The sequence below is a fragment of the Condylura cristata genome, unplaced genomic scaffold, assembly GCF_000260355.1.
Source record: "Condylura cristata isolate star-nosed mole 26May11 unplaced genomic scaffold, ConCri1.0 scaffold00020, whole genome shotgun sequence".
Taxonomy (NCBI): Eukaryota; Metazoa; Chordata; class Mammalia; order Eulipotyphla; family Talpidae; genus Condylura; species Condylura cristata.
The window spans coordinates 14,262,265-14,279,742 of NW_004567121.1; the positions used below are offsets into that span (position 1 = coordinate 14,262,265).

Below are 17,478 nucleotides of genomic sequence, written 5' to 3' on the forward strand. Positions count from 1 at the left end.
ACACACACACACACACACACACACACACACACACACACACACACACAGAGTAACTTCACTTTGTGCCTATGAGCTCTCAGGTCTGTTCTTTTTGGTTGTGGCTGCCTGTTTATTTGGAGAGTCATGTACATGTTGATTGTGGACAGCTGTGTAAAGTGGGAAGCTAAAAACAGGCCACACAGCCCGACCAGTAGTCCCCACCATGATCCCCACACGAGGAGCAGCAATGTTAACTTGCTCTCAGTCTCATGAGGAGTCTAAAGACGTCCTTCCCAGTGTCTCTGGGACTGGGTCTGTATCTTGCCAACCCTGTCAGGAACAGACACTCTTTGCCCATCAAGTCCTGTGGACTTGGGAGCATCTGTCTTTGAACCATGCAGCTTGGAGAGCAGGCCCCAAGCTGCATCCTGCTGCAGCCAGTGGCCTGCCAGATTTGTCAAGCTCCAGGAGTCTTGGCTCTGGTATTACTTTCCTGTTCCTGCTGTAATAAATACCACAAACAGTGGCGTAAAGCACCTCATATCTTTGCTTGTACAGTTCTTGGATGTCAGAAGTCTAAAATGGGCTACATTCTTTCTAGAAGTTCTAGGAGAACATCCACTTTCTTGGCTTTCTAATTTCTAGCTTCCTTGGCTTGTGCCTTGGCATCACATCATCTCTGACTCTTACCCTACCTCCATCCCTTCTGATTACATTGGGCCTAGCTGGAGAATCCAGGCCCATTTCTCTCTTTCAAGGTCCCTCACTTAATAGCATCTGAAAATCTCTTTAGCCCTGTAAGGTAGCATATTCATAAGGTAGCATATTCATAGCTGGAGAATCCAGGCCCATTTCTCTCTTTCAAGGTCCCTCACTTAATAGCATCTAAAAATCTCTTTAGCCCTGTAAGGTAGCATATTCATATTGGCAGGGGGAAGGAGTGACTTGCCTGAAGCCTGAAAACTCCCTACATCTCAGATAAAAATCTATGGAAGTGAGTAGATGTGGTGGATCCCAAGCCATTCTGGTTGAGATATGATTTATGTGACTCTGGAAAGGCTTTCTAAATTCCCCCCTGCAGATATCTCCCTAACCTGGCAACTCTTGTAATCCTCCTCTTAGGGGTAAATCAGCTTTATCCCCACTGAGGAGTGAGGCCCAGTGTAAGGTCTGAATATGTTTCTTCACAAAAGGATGTAAAGGGCTGAGAGCAGAGCCTTTTCTTCCCTGAGAGCAGTTCTGATACAGGGATGCATCTGAAGGGGGTGGGGTGGTGCTGGCCCAGAGGAACGTGGCTGGGGCTGACTGGATCAGGTCCTAAGAACTCTGTAGTAGTGCAGAGATTCCCAGTGATGGAGAGAACAAGGCACTTGGGGTAGGACCACAAAGTTTTAATCAAACAGAGCAAAATGGCCGCAATGCAGAACAGGTAGTGCTTGGAGAAGAGAAAGAAGATCATCTCCTTGGTGACATAGATTATGTGTATAAAGATGAAGCAGTACAGGAACATGGCAAACTGGTTCTGGGGGAGCAGGAGGTCCTGGAGGCCTCCTGAGAGCTGTGGGGGAAAGAAGACAGGATGCTGGCAAAACCAGGCCTTAGACTCCAGGGCAGACTTATGCCTGCTCTCATACTTTCTTCACATGACCTCGGACAGGTTGTCTTCCTCACTGAATGGGAGGGTCTCAGTGCCTACCCAACATGAGGAGGAGGAGGAGGAAGAGTAAGGCATGAACTGAAAAATTCCTAGCAAAGGAAACTGGCACATAGAGGGAATTCACAGGCTCTCCTTCTTAAGACTGGTCTTGTTGCTCTTGACTCAACAGCCAGTACTTTCTTGCCTCTACATTCCACATTGTCCCTCTGGGTCACATGATACGGGGATGCATCCGAAGGGAGTGGGGTGGTGCTGGGTGGGTGGGTCACATGATATAGGGATGTATCTGAAGGGGGTGGGTTGGTGCTGGTGCTGGGACTAGGGGTTATTCGCTGGACACTCAACCTCATTTTCTAAACAGGGACACAGGGAGAGGGGGTGTCTTGGGCACAAATAGCTGTCACTCTCTGGGGCTTGGCACATCTGGAGCCTGACATGGAGTCTGTTCATGATTCTGCTGCCCAGGCTTGGTCAGCTTTGGGAACAAGTGGTGCGGGATGGGTAAGGGGGCCTACCTGAGCCCTCAGAGAAATGAGTGTGGAGAAAGCCGCTTGTGTATCTGCCTGGCTCTACCTTTGTATTGTTCTTCTCTGGTCTCTATGTAATTGAGGACCACTGGACCCCCACTTTAACTGTGGAAAGCATTCATCTATAAGAAAGACAAACTTGATAAAACTATTTTTGATCTGTTGTTTAGAAGGCATCATCCATGGTTTATTTTTAAAAATATTTTTAAAAAAATCACACCACATGTTTTGAAAGCAACCAGATGTTGGGAAATGTGCTGCCCTAAACTAGCCAGAGATACACTCACAGGGGGATATGTCAATACAATGAAATCCCCCCCGCCCCCGCCCCATCTATCCAGAAGGACAGAGGTGGAGAGCTTAAAAAATCAGCTCTCCATCTCCTGGGAAATGCACAAACATTAAAATACTCTTGTAAAATATTATCAAAGACTAGGGCTTGGGGCTTATCACTGTTAAAACAGCCACATAAAATGTGAGAGCAACTAGATAAAACCGAGGGGGCATAAAATGACCCCTTTGGTGCCACCTCAGGACAGGCTGAGACCAGACGAAGCAGCATTTCCCTGGGAGAACCTGGAGGGCTAGCAGATCTCTAGGCTCTGTGTGGCCCTGGGTCCATAGATGTCCTGCCCCATTTTCAGTCTACAAGTGTTTTTAATCTGAAATGTGGGTGGGGGATAATTGGGATTTTGTAAAAAAAAAAAAACAACAACAAAACAACACATGCATTTCCAAAGTGTTTTCAATGGTCTGTCTTTGGAGCAGAAGACAGAACAAATAGGTCTATATGCCAAGGTTTCTAAATCCCCCAGCAAGGATAGAGATTTTCAAACTAAACAAATATGGTTGGGGGAGGCCCAGGCCAACGGCATCCGGCCACACCATGCCTATTTTAAAGAGTTTCAGGCTCCAACTTGTGACAAATATTATCCCAGCGTGCTAGGGAAAAGCCCAAAAGTCTGAAAATGAAACTTTCCTCAGAGAATTCAAAACTATCAGTGAATGTGCCAGAATCTTAGACTTTACTAAAATTTTAAAAGGGGGGGGGAGTGGATCCTGAAAGTCCCATTTCAGTGAAAATTATTAAGCCAGCATGTTTTCATTGAGGACAAATCATTCAAACTAACCTCATTTTCTTAAAAAAAAAAAAATCACCAGTCAATTGGGGGAAATACTATTAGTGTTATAACATCTTAATTCTGGGAAACTAACTGACAGTGTGTCTCAGGGTAGTTTTTTTTTTTTTTTTTTTTCTTTTTTTGGACAAGGTAGAGACATGTGAGGTGAGTAAAATGTAACTCCAGGGTGCTGGTTAGTACAGCATTGCTAAGCTGTTGGGTGTTCATCTAGTGGTATTTACTGTAGGTCATACCTTCCTGGACAATGACTGCAATGACTTGGACACAGGCAGAAGGAAAATTTCTCAGAACTGAGAATGACTCAGAGCTGGGAGGCAGAGCTAATACATTCCACCCTAATAAAATTGAAAAGTGATGAATGTAAGCTGTTGCATTTGGGTCAAAAAGTGAACTGCATGAATACATAAAAATGGGAATAGCGAACATTTATTGAGCACTTAGCTAATGGGCCAAGCTCATTGCATTTTATCTTACCAGTGTTCTCATTTCATCCTCATAATGACCCCATGAGGTAGGGCTACCCTGCTGATGAGCAAACCCAGGCTCAAAGACGATCAGTAACTAAGTCACAAAGTTTGTATGTGGAAGAATCGGGATTTAAACCCAGAGCTGTCTGATGTCTGGGCCCAGGTAGCTCTACTTTACACAATAACACCTTTCATTATTTATGCTTATGATGCTAAGCACTTAACATCCCATTTAATAGCAGGTAGGCATTCTGAGCCCCATTTAGTACAGAATTAGGAGAGCGTAACCAATTTCCTGCCAAAAGGTGTCTCGGTTTTGATTGACAACAAGGTGTGTGACCCTACAGAACACATGTAGCCCTGATCAGGGCTGGTAATGGTTCTAGCAAAATCCACTGATCAGACTGCAGGAGGGGTTCTCCAGCATCATATTTTAAGACACATGGAGAGGAATGGAGAGTGCTGGGAATCCAGTCACAGAGGAAATGCTCAGGGCCCTGCTCCCCACCAACAATGAGGAAAGTCCCGGGCAGGTGGGTGGGCAAGGTCCCCAGTCTCTCCTGGGGTCAACTTTCTTTGGAGTTGGTTCCCAGCGCAGCGTGGAAGCCCTGGACCTCTGAGTAGCCCATGTCTGGAGCCAGGGTAGCAGCAGTGAGAGAGAGGGGCAAGGTGAACCCCTGGGACAGGCAGGGGTGGCCTCTCGGGCCCCACAGTCAGCCCCCAGGCCTCCTTCCAGGGCTGGACCTGGCATTTCCTAGCCAACCCTCCGAACTTCCCAGACACCTACCAGGCGGGGAGTTGCCTGCTGCTGCAGCTGCTCCATCACCTCCTCATGCTGCCTCTGGCGCTCGTTCTCCTCGTGTACGTACTTCAGCCGCGTGAGCTCGAACTCCATGCGCACCTTCTCCAGCTCCATCTCCGCATTGCGAGTGGTCTCCAGGCTCCCTGGGGTCTCGGGGGCTGCAGGAATTTCGGTGACTTCGGGTCCATCGCCTGCCTGGCCCTTGGTGGTGGGGCCAGCCTTGGGGGACAGCGACTTCAGCGGTCCTGGGCAACCTCTGTCCTCACAAGTCTCCATCTCCTCTAGATGGTCGTAGGAGGAGTCTGGCTTCGGGGTCTCTGCCTCCTGAGGGGAGAGGGGGGTGGGAGAGGATGCTGAGGGGTCACTATGGTGCTGACCCACGCCCACTCCTCCCGAATGGATGCTTTCTGTGGCCCTAGGTTCTTGAGGACAGTGGTGTTTGCAAGTGTTAGGAACTGTGAAGACCCAGATGGTGTGCCTATGGGAAATGCACTCACAGGGAGTGATCAGGGCCCGTGTGTTGAGCAGAAGTCTAAGTGACACAAAGGAATAGCCCCTGAGGGTGCGAGGGGAGGTGCTAGGGTGGAGGTAGAACTGAGGTCCGGTGATTTTTAAATTCCCACTTGATCTAACTTGCAGACCCAAGTGAAACAGCCAAGTGTACGGGTCCCGAAGCCCTGGTTCCCTTAAGAGAATGTAAACATACCCCTACCAACAAAAGGGTTGTGGAGAGGAGCTGGGACCCATCCACAGAGGGAGGAAGAGGCCCCAAATGGGGAGGCCACAGGAGGGGTCCAAGCCAGCTTCAGGTGACTTCACAATCCTCCACAGGGCCGCTGGCCGGGTTACACTGGGTGCAGCTGCGGACCGCGACCCTCCTCACCTGCTCCTCTGGCGGCTGTCTGACTGTCACAGCACTCAGCTCCCATCACTGAGCCCAGAGTACTCCTCCCACTCCCCTCCAGCACAGCCAGGACAGCGAGACCAGCACCCCCTTACCAAGGAAGCCCTGGACTTCCCTTCAGAAATGGGGTCGTCAGGCACCATCTTGGGAAAGGGCGGGCAGCTTTCTCCCGCCCCCCGGGCTTCCCTCATCTCCATGTCCTCTGTTGCCATTCAGAAAACCAAGTGGCACCAAAGGACATCTTTCCAGGCATCAGATTCCACAGCCTGGCTGCCATCACAATCCCTGGTCCTCATCATAATCCACATTCTTTTAGTTGCCAGGGCTTCTCTGCTGGAGGGTGGGGGCACCTTTGAGGTGTTATTAAGAACATTAGGGTGGGCCTTTGCCATCTGGGGGCTGCTTTTGGAAGAAGACAGCCTGGGGGGAACTGGGTTGACCTGATTGGTTGGTCCTCACCTGAGTGCTTGCGAGTCAGGGTATGACCCAAAGCAGATACACTGTGAAACAGCAACAGGGCTTGTTTATACAGGGACAGGGAGAGGCAGAAAGAGAGAGAGAGTGTACTTAGGTCTGGCACATGGCTAGATGTCACCTGTCCCTTCTAGAAACATCCACTGAGCAGAAACCAAGGTCCAAGCTGAAGCTGCATGAGACAAGCTGCATGTCTATGGTTTCTCCATAGACATGGCACTTTACCAGCTGCTTAACTGCCAAACCCCAGCAGATTTTACTGCCAAAGTCCCAGCAGTAAGGCCTCATTTTAACTCTTTTACCCCAGCAGCCCCCTTCCCCACTTGGGGTGGGTTTTGGAAGGCTCTACCTTCTACTATTGGGTTGCTATGAGCCTACCCGCTGGCTTTGAGGTTACTCCTCACTGTTCTTATAATTTCAAAATTAGAATCCTGCCACTTGAAACCCAGAGTACCATCATTTGAAATACCATTCCCTTGGGCTCCTATTTTAAAGGCAGACTGTCTTGGAATAGATCAACTAGCTCTACAAACTCTATGATGGACTATATGACCCCAAATATGTTGATGTTCTAACCCCTAATATCTCAGAATATATTTTATTTAGAAATAGGTTTTCATTACAGAGGTGATAAAGTCAAAATGAGGTCATTAGGGTAGCTCCTAATTTAACGTGGCTCATGTCCTTCATAGAAGAGGAAATTTGGACACAGACATGCACAGAAGGAAGAGGAAGTGAAGGCGAGGGAGAAGATGGCCTTCTATGAACCCAAGAGATATGTCTGGTATGAGTCAGCCCCTTCAGAGAAACAGAACCAATACATCACATATATCAGATTTATCGTAGGAATTGGCTGCGTGTTATGGAGGCGGAGAAGGGACATGATCTTCCATCTGTAAGCACAAGACCCAGAACAGCTGGTGCTCTAAAATCTGGATTCAGAAGGCCTGAGAACCAGGCCTTTTTATAAGTACAGTCCACAGCCAAATGAGATTTCAGCTCAAACCAGTTCGACCTTCTTCTGCCTTTCTGTTCAGGTCCTTCTCACCTGTATGGGAAGGCCAATCTGCTTTAAACAGTTACCAAATCAAACACTAACCTCTTCTGGACATGCCCCCACAAACTCGCCCAGAAATCCTGTTTAACTAGATGGGCATCTGATGGCCCAGTCAGGTTGATACATGACATGGACCATCATAGGCCTTGCTCAGCTCCTCCCCGCCTGGCCTTCAGCAGGAACTAACCCTGCTACGCCTTGATCTTGGACTTCTGGTCTCCGCTCTGAGTCAACACATTTTGTTGTTTAAGCCACTTAATGGTACCTTTATTATAGCAGCCTTAGCAAACTGATACACCCCCATTATTGTGGGGGACCAACAAGAGAGACTGGAAAATTGAGGATATACTTTGCCATCTTCAGATTTATGAAAATGACCATCATTTTTTAGCATTAGGAGGCAGGGTTCCATTGTGAGAAGGGAAAGGACTACGTGAACTCTAGCTTTGTTACTAGCTCTAGCCGTGTGTCCAAAGGAACGCTATTTTAGAACTTTAATTATAATTTAATTTTATTTCAGAGAGTTGTCTGATGCTCAGAGTATTCAGGTGTAAATGGGGATAAGAATTTTGCATCTCCCTTACATTGCAGCACTGATGGGAAAATAAGTGTGTATTTTCCCACCATACAGAGGCTGAGTAACTTATAACCATTCAGCATGTCCATTGTTGTAGGGTGGGCTTGTCGTGGAGAGAGGAGGGTGCTTAAGATACACACTGCAGATCTTTCAACTCACCCTGGTTTCCTCTCCCAACCTGATGATGGAGACCACAGGACTCTCTTACAGCTGCTGCAGATGTTGATCCTGCATCCAGCACTAGGCATAGGGTTCCCAGGTAAATACAGGATGCCCAGCAAAATCAGAATATTAGATACATAACTTTTAGTATAACTAAATTGCATGGAATGTATTTATATTAGCAAAATTAATATAATTTTCTGTTTATTTGAAATTCAAATTTAACTAGGCATAATATAAACACATACATACATATATATACGTGCACCACATACATGTGTGTATGTAAATACACACATATATATCCTATATATACATATATATATCCTACATAGGATATATATATATCCAAATATCCAAAAGGGCAGTTTATTGTAAAAGGGAGAGAAGGGTATAGAATGCTTGTACAGTCACAAGCAGAAAGAGCTGCCCCCCAAAGGGACAGTTTTGCTAAGAGAGGCTTGCACAGTCACAGGTGGGCGACCTTGGGAGAAGAGACATCTCTGCTGCCTTGCAATGGGAGAAAGTTGGTGAAGAGAAACACTGCACAGCCACAGATGGGCAGAAGGGCTGCTGCTGGGATCCTATTTATTTATTTATTTATTTATTGCTATATTTGATTTGCCCAAAGAAACACATTGATCAAATAATTAATTATTAAAAATTACCAAGTACTGAAATATATTGTAGTGGTAGTTTTATAAGCTGCATAGCAAGCAACCATGAAATCTCAGTCGTAGACAAATATTTACCCTAGACATTTCAGAGCTGGCTGATCAAGGCTGGGCAAACTGGGGGCGTGCACAGCTATATTCCATGTGCCCCTCATCCTCCTCTTGGGAACAGTGGGAACAGTGGCTAGCCTGCTCCTTTAATGTAATGGAAGAGGCATAAGTGACTCAAGAGCTGGCACATTATCAGGGGCCTCCTCGGTGGCACAGAGGTTAAGTCTCAGCACTGTCACTACTATAGCCCGAATTCACTCCCAGGCCAGGGAGCTGACTCACACCCCAGCAGACCTCTCCTGTCTCCCTTTTGCTCCCCACAGCAGTGTATTTCAGTAGATCCACCTGTTCTGCTCCCCACTATCTCTGGTGAATCCTCTTACTGACCGCCACCCCTCTCCCGCCCCCCCACACTGTGTTTCTGGCCGACACTCCAATTCTTCTATAAATAAATAAATAATAATAAAAAAAAAACCTGGTACACTGTCACTTCCATCTGATGGGCATTGGTCACTAATACAAGATGGCTAACCCAAGGCCAAAGGGTGGGGACCTGCACTCTCCTCTCTTAGCTGGAGGAACTGCAAGGACATGAGGTAAAAGGCCTGGAAGTGGGCAGGATGAAGCGTGCCTGAAAGGCCAGCTCCCATCCAGTGGAGAAGGTCAGTGCCAGTGTGCTTTGGAGCAGGGGGAAGGGTTTGATGGAAGACGCGACATGAAGGTGGGTGGGACTTGGGCAAGTGGAGGGCCCTGCCTGGGCAGTCCCCAGGAAAAGGGAGGTTGCCGGTTGCCAGCCCACCCAAGGGAAGGTGGGGCTGAGCTGGGAGAAGAAGCTGGAGAGGAGACTGAGGAGGAAGGAAGCAGGGTGGAGAGCCAGGAGGAGACCTGAGGGAGGAGCAGGGAGCAGAGACCTGTGAAGAAGCTGCACTTGCTTCTTGGCCCTGGACTGAAACAGATGTGGGTGAGAGACCGTGGGGAGGTGGCTATGGCAGCTTTTATCTTCATTTTGACTTTGCTCTGTCCCTCCCAGACTTGTCTGGCTGTTTCTGACGCTTTTCTATGGGTCCCCACTCTTTAGATCTGGGGTAGGCTTTCTGGCCTGGCTTTGGGCCACTGCTGTTTAGGGGGACATTTACCCATGAGGGGTTGGGTAACTTTGGGTGCTTGATTTGGAAACTATATTCTTTGTCTTTTCTGAATCACACTCTAATTGCATTAAAGTTCCTTTCCATTAAAGCTCTTATATGTTTTGTCTTGTGGCGGATGGCAGAACCTATTTAGAGCAGGCGGGTGTGAGGGCTCTGACTGCCCCCTCCCTGTCCTCTAGCACATTTTGTTCTCTATTTCTGCCCTTCTCCACCTGCCATTTCCCTAGGAGGCTCCACAAAACTGCATTCGTTCATTAAGCAAAAGAGTGTATTTCAAAGCAAAATGGTAAGATCACCCCTTCCAAGGTAAGATCCTCAAATGTACCCTTCAGGGTGCAGAGGGAAGTTGGGGAGATAAAGTTTCATGCGCCCTGTTTGTCTCTCCTGGCAGTATGAAAAGTCTCCTTCAACTGAGAGCTGAGAAAGGAGGTTGTAGTAATGAAGTTGACTTGGCGAGGTGTTGGGTTCTGACAGTGGGGTCCTTGGGTTAAGTCTGGGAAAGTTTCCCCAGAGCTCCCCTTTCACAGCCCTGGTGCACTTCCCGGGCAAGTTTCTTTGCAAGACAGAGGTATTACTTTGATCCAAAAGGGAAGGTTTTTTGTAAACAAGGAGAGAAAAATGAAGAATACTTGCATAGACAGGCAGGTAGGAAGAGCAGCCCCCCAAAAGGACAGGTTTGTTAATGGGGACCCCTGCCTCATCACAGTCACAGGCGGGCAGCCTTGGGAGCTGCCTACGATGCTTTGCAAAGGTAGAAGTTTAGCCTTGAGGATCACAGGCATAGTGGTGGGGGTGGGGGTGGGGTGGGGTGTTGAGAGACATCTGCCCCTCCCCGACAGAGATTGGTGCATAATCACTATGAGAGTCTGGGAGGGGGGTTTCCTTCCTGTGCAGCTTTTGACTTTTGTTAACGTAATTCTAGGGTGTGACTAGGTTGACTCTTAAGGACCTGTGGTTCTCTAGAATGGCCCTCAGTCTCCACATCCCACCTCTTCTCTGCGCCTTGGAGTACTTTCTCTAGCAGTCTGATAACAGTCCTATGGGAGGACTTTTCAATTCTACAGCCGGATTAAAGACTAAGTGAATCACTTCTACACCCCCCACCCCGCCCCAACTACTAGCCTTTAGCCTTGTGGGAGCCAGGTTTCTGGTCCTGAGCTGCTTCCTTTCCAAATTTCCAAATTTCCTGCTCTTAACCTCCATCAGGAAGGCCCTACAGAGAGCAGTGCAGTTACGGCAGGGCTGTGGGGTGACTGGGCCTGCTGGGGTCACCGCCACAGCTGGTGCACCTTCCCAGGCTTCATGTTGTCAGCTGGCTCTGCCATTCCTGCCTCTCCGTGTCTCTCACTTCTCACCAACACCCTTCCTCACCTTCTTTCGACTTTGTGACGTAAGTCTATTGAGATTTTTTTGCTTCCTCCCAATTTTGGCTTATCTATAATTTCATCTTCCTGCCGTCTCTGTCTGCAGCCTGTGTTTGTGCTTTCTTGGTCACTCGTGATTTCCTGGTAGATTTTTCCCAAGAGCCAGAATCAGAAGAACCTGGTTTGTCTCTGGTAGAGCTTTACGTTCCAGCCACAGGGCCACCAGTTGGGAAGGTCCCCAGTCCAGTTCAGTCAGTGATGGAGAAGCAGAAGACAGGAACAAATAGGGTAGCTCCCAGCAGCCCCAAAGGCCCATAAGCAAGAGCTGTGTGTGTGTGTGTGATTGTGTATGTGTGTGTGAGTGTGTGAAATCAACTTCCCTTCAAAGGTGCACTGGGTGTGGCAGGAGCCCTGTTGGACCTGACTAGCCCAGTCACTGAGCAGTGTGTTAGCTGTGGGGTCAACAAATAACCAGAGGGGAGATTTGTGACAGAGGGTCATGCAGCACTCACACCCTGGCACGTAACCTTCTATTTGTTTCTCATTGCCTTTGGGAGGCAACTTAAAGCCGGCCCAGTCATCGCTGCCTGACAAGCAAGGAGCATGTGTCACACAGGCAAAGTGATGGATGCTTGAGGGCAGAGGACATCGGTGGTTGAGCCAGGACTGCAAGGCGGGCTCCCAGCTCCTTTCCCAGTGCTCACACATGACCACAAGAGTGGCCTGTGGGGCTCCCACTTGGAGAGGTAGGATGATTTTCCAGCTCAGAAGCAGCAGTACATGCACAGACAGAAATCACTATAGCTCAAGACCAGAAGGGATTGAAAAGGGCTAAATGGTTGCCAGAGGGATCTGGTGAAATTCATGCTGCAGTCATATCAAGGATTTAAAAAAAAGAATGAGATTGTAGAAAAAAAAAATGAATAAGGTAGATGAACCAGTACAAAATGGAAACAATACATATATATTACACTTTCAATTCAAATGTTTGTTGTGCCAGGTTTCAGGTTTCCCAAAGACCAACAAGAGCAGATTCCAATGCAAAGCACACGAGGGTCTTTATTGCAAGCTTGAGCCTGGGCTCCCAACATGCACCTATGCAGAGGCCAAAGTTGAGAGCCCTGAGCTCAGGGAAGGCAGGGTTTTTATTACAGGAGAGGGGAGTTTCAGCTCAGCAGAGGGGACTTTTAGCTCAGCAGTGCATTGATTGGTGGACATTGAACAAAGTTATCTTGTCTTAACCCAGTTGATCTATGCAGTAAGATGTGACCTTCACTACTCGGCCGCCGCATATCTTAGGACCCCTGGTGTTTTCCTGACATGTACTGGTTACTTGCCTGCTTGCTAATTGGCTGTTGCTATGGGATGAGCAAGATTAAGACATTTACAGTTAAACTCAACTTGGCGTCTTGTTGATAACCAAAACTTAGGCCTGACTGGTTCAGAAGCATTCTGACGCCTGTCATGGTGTCAGTTTGGTCTTTCAGTTTAAAAAGTGTCTGGAAGTGAGAGATTTGTTCAGCCTGGCTGAGGGAGTTTTGAATGCCGTAACTTGCTCCAACTGAGGACAGGCAGGTATCTGGGACCAGGTCATATTCAACCTTTATCTCCTAACCCTGGTGCCCGTCCATAGTCTAGGACTTCAACTGCGTCTGGACATCATCTTGCTGGAATGGGATATTCCCATCTTGCTATCTCTGTTGTGGTTTTGAGATTCTTTGGTTGAGGCATGTTGGAACATTAGAGGATTGTAAAAATAATAACAGCTTACATTTAGAGAGCATTAACCACATGCCAGGTCCTGGGAATTTGTCACAGATTACTTTACATAATTTTTCAAAACAACCATATGAGTTAAGTACTATTATTATCTCTACAGAAGTGGTAACTAAGTTTCAGAGATGCCAAGTCACTTGCCTGCAGTGGCAAGTGAAGAGCAGGTGAGGCCCAGATTTAAGCCCCAAAGTCCTGGTATTAAATTCCTTCCTGGCTGTGGGGATTACAACCAAGATGGGAAAAAGCACAAAATGATGTAAAATAAGCTAATAAATAAATAAATAAAATAATAAATTCTTTCCTGCTTGGAATTCTGGGAGCAGTTTCTGATTTCCTGATCCAGTGGGTATTCAAGAGGAGGAGATCACTCAGGATGCCCAGAGGGTTTGTTTGTCAGGGAAATCTGACGTGGGAGGAAATAGGAGCAACTCGAGGAGGGTCCTTCAGGCTGTGTGGGAATTATGCGGATACATAGTTAGGATCATTGTACCTTTGGGCCCCCATCTGGGCCTGAAACTACATAGCATAGGAGGGGAGGTAGACTATGAATTATTAACTCATCAGAGGGATTTGCCTACTTTGGGAGTAGAGAAAACTCCAAGCAACCCAGGAAGGAAAACATTTAGGCGAATATCTCTCAAAGGCCACAATTCCAATCTCACTGGAGAGGGAGTGGCAGGAGCCCCTGGATAGTGTAAAATTTGGCTGAGGTCAAGTTCAAGCAGGTCAAGCCTGGTAAGAACGAAACTGTTCGCTGATGTTTCAATAAAATTAATGGGGAGCCCTCCCTGGTGGCGCAGCGGGCTAAAGCACAGCACTAAGAAGCTAAAGCCACTTCAGCATGAGTTTGATCCCCACCCCAGAGGTGACCCACATGGCGTGGCAGACCTCTCCTGACCCGCCCACTGCTCCCCTTGACAGTGTACTTCCTCAGTCGGCTTGTTCTGCTCCCCACTCTGTTTCTGCTGATCCTCTCACCACCCCTGCTCCTCTGGCCTGTACCCCAGTTCTGTATGCACAAATAAATAAAAAATCTTTTAAAAAAATTAATGGGAAGCTACCTAGCTAAGTGATTTTGAACTTGCCAGTAAGTAATTACAAAGAACCTCCACTATGAAAGTGTTGGGGAAGTTTCTTCCAAGGGGCCACTAGGGGTGGCCAGCTTTGCAGGAATAGAAAAAAGAAATGTGCATCAGAACTGGGGAGAGAAGTCTCTGCTTCTTGAGGTGTCTCTCTAGTAATAAAACTTAATACCTTGCTCTGGCGAGAGAATTGTTCATAGGGTTCCACTATAGTCCCAGTCGGGGAAAGAAAGGTGGATTTACTGCTGACACTGAAGTGAACGTGGACACAGTGTGTACAAACCAAGACAACAGTTCCATGTTAATATAACTGCTTCTTTGCCCTGGAGGAATGGCCTGACTTTTGAGACGCTCTCGCTGAACAATATCCAGGGTCGTGGCCCTGTGCCAACACTCTGGGAAATACCTAGGATCCTCTTAGCAGTCTGCACCCTGTATCACCTAGCTAGCATAAAAGAATGGTTCTTCTTGATGTTCCCTAAATTCTGACACTTGCCTGCGTTCCCGATTTTGCTGGCAGTTTCCTCACTCGTCTGTCTTCACTATGCAAGTCCCTTCCTGCCTCCAGGGTCAACCCAGCTACTATAACCTGTGAAACCGTGTCTGACTGATGCTATGTGTGACAGTGATCTTGCCCTCTTTTCATCAGGATTGGAGGCTGGGCACAGAACTTGCTCCCTTGCTCAAAGTGGGTGCCAGCATAGGGCCCGGCCCAGCTGGGGCTCCCTCTGGCCAGAGTGTGACACAGGCAGGCAGATCAGGGGCTGAGTCGTTGGAACCACTTCTCTTCTTGTCTTGCACACCCCAAGCAGAACCAGAGGCCTTGCTCCCTAAGCCCTTACCTTGCTTTACACCTCTACCCTGATGTGGTGAGTTAGCAGTAGATAAATTTCTCCAAAACAGAATGCAAGTCAAAATCCGCTATGCTAAATTCTATTTTAAATGCAAGGAAGGTCGGGTGCTGGACATGGGAAGTTTTCTACTTAAGGGAATTTGTGCATAATTTCACAAAGCTGTTTCCCCTCAGTCTATCACCTATGCCAGGTGAATGACTGTTCACACGTTCAACTTGTTAAAGTAAAGCCACTTCCTTTGACTGCAGTGAGGCCTGCATAAGGGGCCCTCGGCCAGGTTGCAGAATGTTCCAGTGCATCGCCCTGATTTCTAGGCCTGCATCCTGCAGAGCCTCCTGCCTGGACCCTAGTGGCTCTTCTCAGTAACAACTTGATTAACTCCTTTGGGGTTCAGTGCAGTGCAGTGGAGACATTCTGCACCAGGAAAAGAGTCCTGGGGTTCTGATCCATGTTCTGAATTTAGTTAAGTCAAGACTTAAATCATCAAAATGTATAGGTATGTAAAAACTGGGGGCCTGCTACCATTATCTATCTTACAACAGATGAGTGTGGGGTCCAAGCTCTTGTGCATCTGCTTACTGGTGCGCCCCCAACAGTAAGTGTGGAGTCCACTTCTTTCTAGTGGTCAGGTGAGGCTCAGCTGAATGAGGTCATGGAAAGTGTCCTCTATGACATTGAAATCTTCTTCAAAAAAGCACACTTGAATGTTTCATCTGATAACCCGTTTTTTCATTTCATACAAGGTACCATAAAATAAACGGATTCCCGTAAAGAACTTAAGTCTCAGCATCTTCGTATTACTGGCTTCCACCTCACGCCCTCCAACCCGAGAGGGTGACTGCAACTCTGTGTAGTGAGCATTAGCTAATACTGCCCCCTGGTGGTCAAGCTTGTCCTTACTGGGACGCTTTAGTGAGTATTAGCTAATACTGCCTCCTGGTGGTCAAGCTTGTCCTTACTGGGACGCTTTTGGCCCAGGAGTTTCCCCAGAGATTCCTGTTGTTGGCTATTTGCAGAATTACCAGCAGGTTATCCCACAAGAACTTGGGGAGGGATTCCAGCTCTAGAGCATGTCTGATAGTAATGCAAATCTGCAAACTGACTTTACGGGGGCCTGTGTGCCAGGGAGCAGAGTCGGGGGGTGGGGTGGAAAGATGTCATCAATAGAATCCCCCTGAGCACCCACCCTCCTGGGAGCTGAGCCCAGACAGAACAGCAGGAATGAGAGCAACAGTGGAAGGAGCCATGGGGGTTCAGCAGGCCCAGCAGGATGCAATGGGAGGCTCAGTAGGTGGAACACAGCCAGGCAGGCAGAAGACTAAGGAGGAAGGATGGACCTGGAGGAAATCAAGTTCAGGATTTAGGAATAAGGTGGAGGGCAAGACAAAGCATTTAGGCTCAGCACAAATGGAGCAGATGCCTCAGCTGACAGAACTGGGATGAGCTTCCAGCAGGCCTGGCTGTGAGTCTGACCTGTGCCATGGAAGTAACATAATTCGGTGGGTGAGGAGAGGTCTCTGGGGAGAAGATATCTCCGGAGGGCAACTGATTAAGGCAGGATTACATGCTTCTTGTATGGGAGGCGCTATCATTCTATCATTTCAGACCTACGTGGGAGGTTTTTTTTTTTCAAAGATTTATTTATTTATTTATACAGAACTGGGGTATAGGCCAGAGATGCGGAAGGTGAGCAGAACAGACAGATCGACGAAGTACACTGCTGAGGGGAGCAGCGGGCGGGTCAGGAGAGGTCTGCCGCGCCATGTGGATCTCCTCCGGGGCAGGCGGGGATCAAACTCATGAGGAAGTGGCTTAAGCTTCTTAGTGCTGTGCTTTAACCCGCTGCGCCACCAGGAAGGGCCCTACGTGGGAGTTTTTATGAAATACCATGTGAGACCTGAGGTTGGAAGAAATAAGCCGTTTTTCTTCTCTGCCAGACCCCGCGGGGCCCGCTCCCCTGAGGCCAGCCTGCCCCTCCCCTCAGTGTGTATACCTGCTCTGGCCTTACAGAAACTTCCCCACCAGGAAGTTGGGGTGCCTTCTGTGAGAGGTACCCCAACTCCTGAGTAAGAGTCAGGTGACTCTTGCTGGCTCCACAGCCATTCTCCCTGAGTTATGTACACTAGAACTAGTTACCAGGCTGCAAAACCCAAATGATGGACTGTTAGAGGAAGGAGCAGAATGATGGGAGACATGGCTGGGAGTTTGGGGAAGGCTTCCCAGAATCCCTCATGGCACCCCAAGATAAAGAGCCCCCTTCCCTCATCATCAGCTTAAAAATCCAAGCCCTGAAAATGAGTGTGCCCCAAAAAGCCCATGTGGGGCAGGGCTCCTGTGGGCCTCTCTGCTGGTTTAGAGATGGCTTTGGTCTCTAGCAGGAGCAAAATGGCTCACTTCAACTGCAGAAGCGTCTTGCCTACCATCGATAGGAATCCAGACTATCTTCTGCTTGCCTTACAGCAATGTATCAGCCAGCCGTACGAGGCACACCTATAGGTTGTTCTTTATAACCAGAGAAGATTGGGAAGCGCTGCCCTTACCTGACCTCTCCCAAACCACCTTCATACTAAAGCGCTGAGGTGTCTAGCCGAGGCGGAACTACTGTACTGTGGCTTAATGCAGCCCCCAAATGTATTTGCTCTGCTCCAGACCCGCTCCCCTCTGTGGGCTCCCTTTCCTCCCTTAGGGCAGTTTTTACAGGACTCATAGGGACCCTGTTGCCAGTGGCACGGGGCTCATCAGAGGTGGATCAAAGCAACCTGCTGAAGTTGCTGAAGTGTT

The 17,478-nt window shown here is 48.2% G+C and overlaps 1 protein-coding gene across 1 annotated transcript; it reads right to left on the minus strand.

Annotated features, from left to right (window-relative positions):
• Positions 1-1,114: 1,114 nt before the first annotated feature.
• Positions 1,115-5,690, minus strand: TMEM247 (transmembrane protein 247). Its single transcript, XM_012727342.1, has 3 exons — positions 5,574-5,690; positions 4,560-4,898; positions 1,115-1,537 (listed from the first exon to the last, which is right to left on the minus strand). Exons 1-3 carry the CDS (start codon positions 5,688-5,690, stop codon positions 1,115-1,117), a joined length of 879 nt encoding a protein of 292 aa, XP_012582796.1.
• Between the last annotated feature and the right edge of the window lie 11,788 nt (positions 5,691-17,478).

What these genes read in the sequence shown, in the direction of transcription:
- TMEM247 (XM_012727342.1), bottom strand. Translation starts at nt 5,690, where the DNA reads ATGGCAACAGAGGACATGGAGATGAGGGAAGCCCGGGGGGCGGGAGAA. An exon ending in GGAAGTCCAGGGCTTCCTTG is followed by an intron (nt 4,899 to 5,573) that starts GTAAGGGGGTGC and finishes CTCTCCCCTCAG; the next exon opens with GAGGCAGAGACCCCGAAGCC. An exon ending in AGCAGGCAACTCCCCGCCTG is followed by an intron (nt 1,538 to 4,559) that starts GTAGGTGTCTGG and finishes TTTCCCCCACAG; the next exon opens with CTCTCAGGAGGCCTCCAGGA.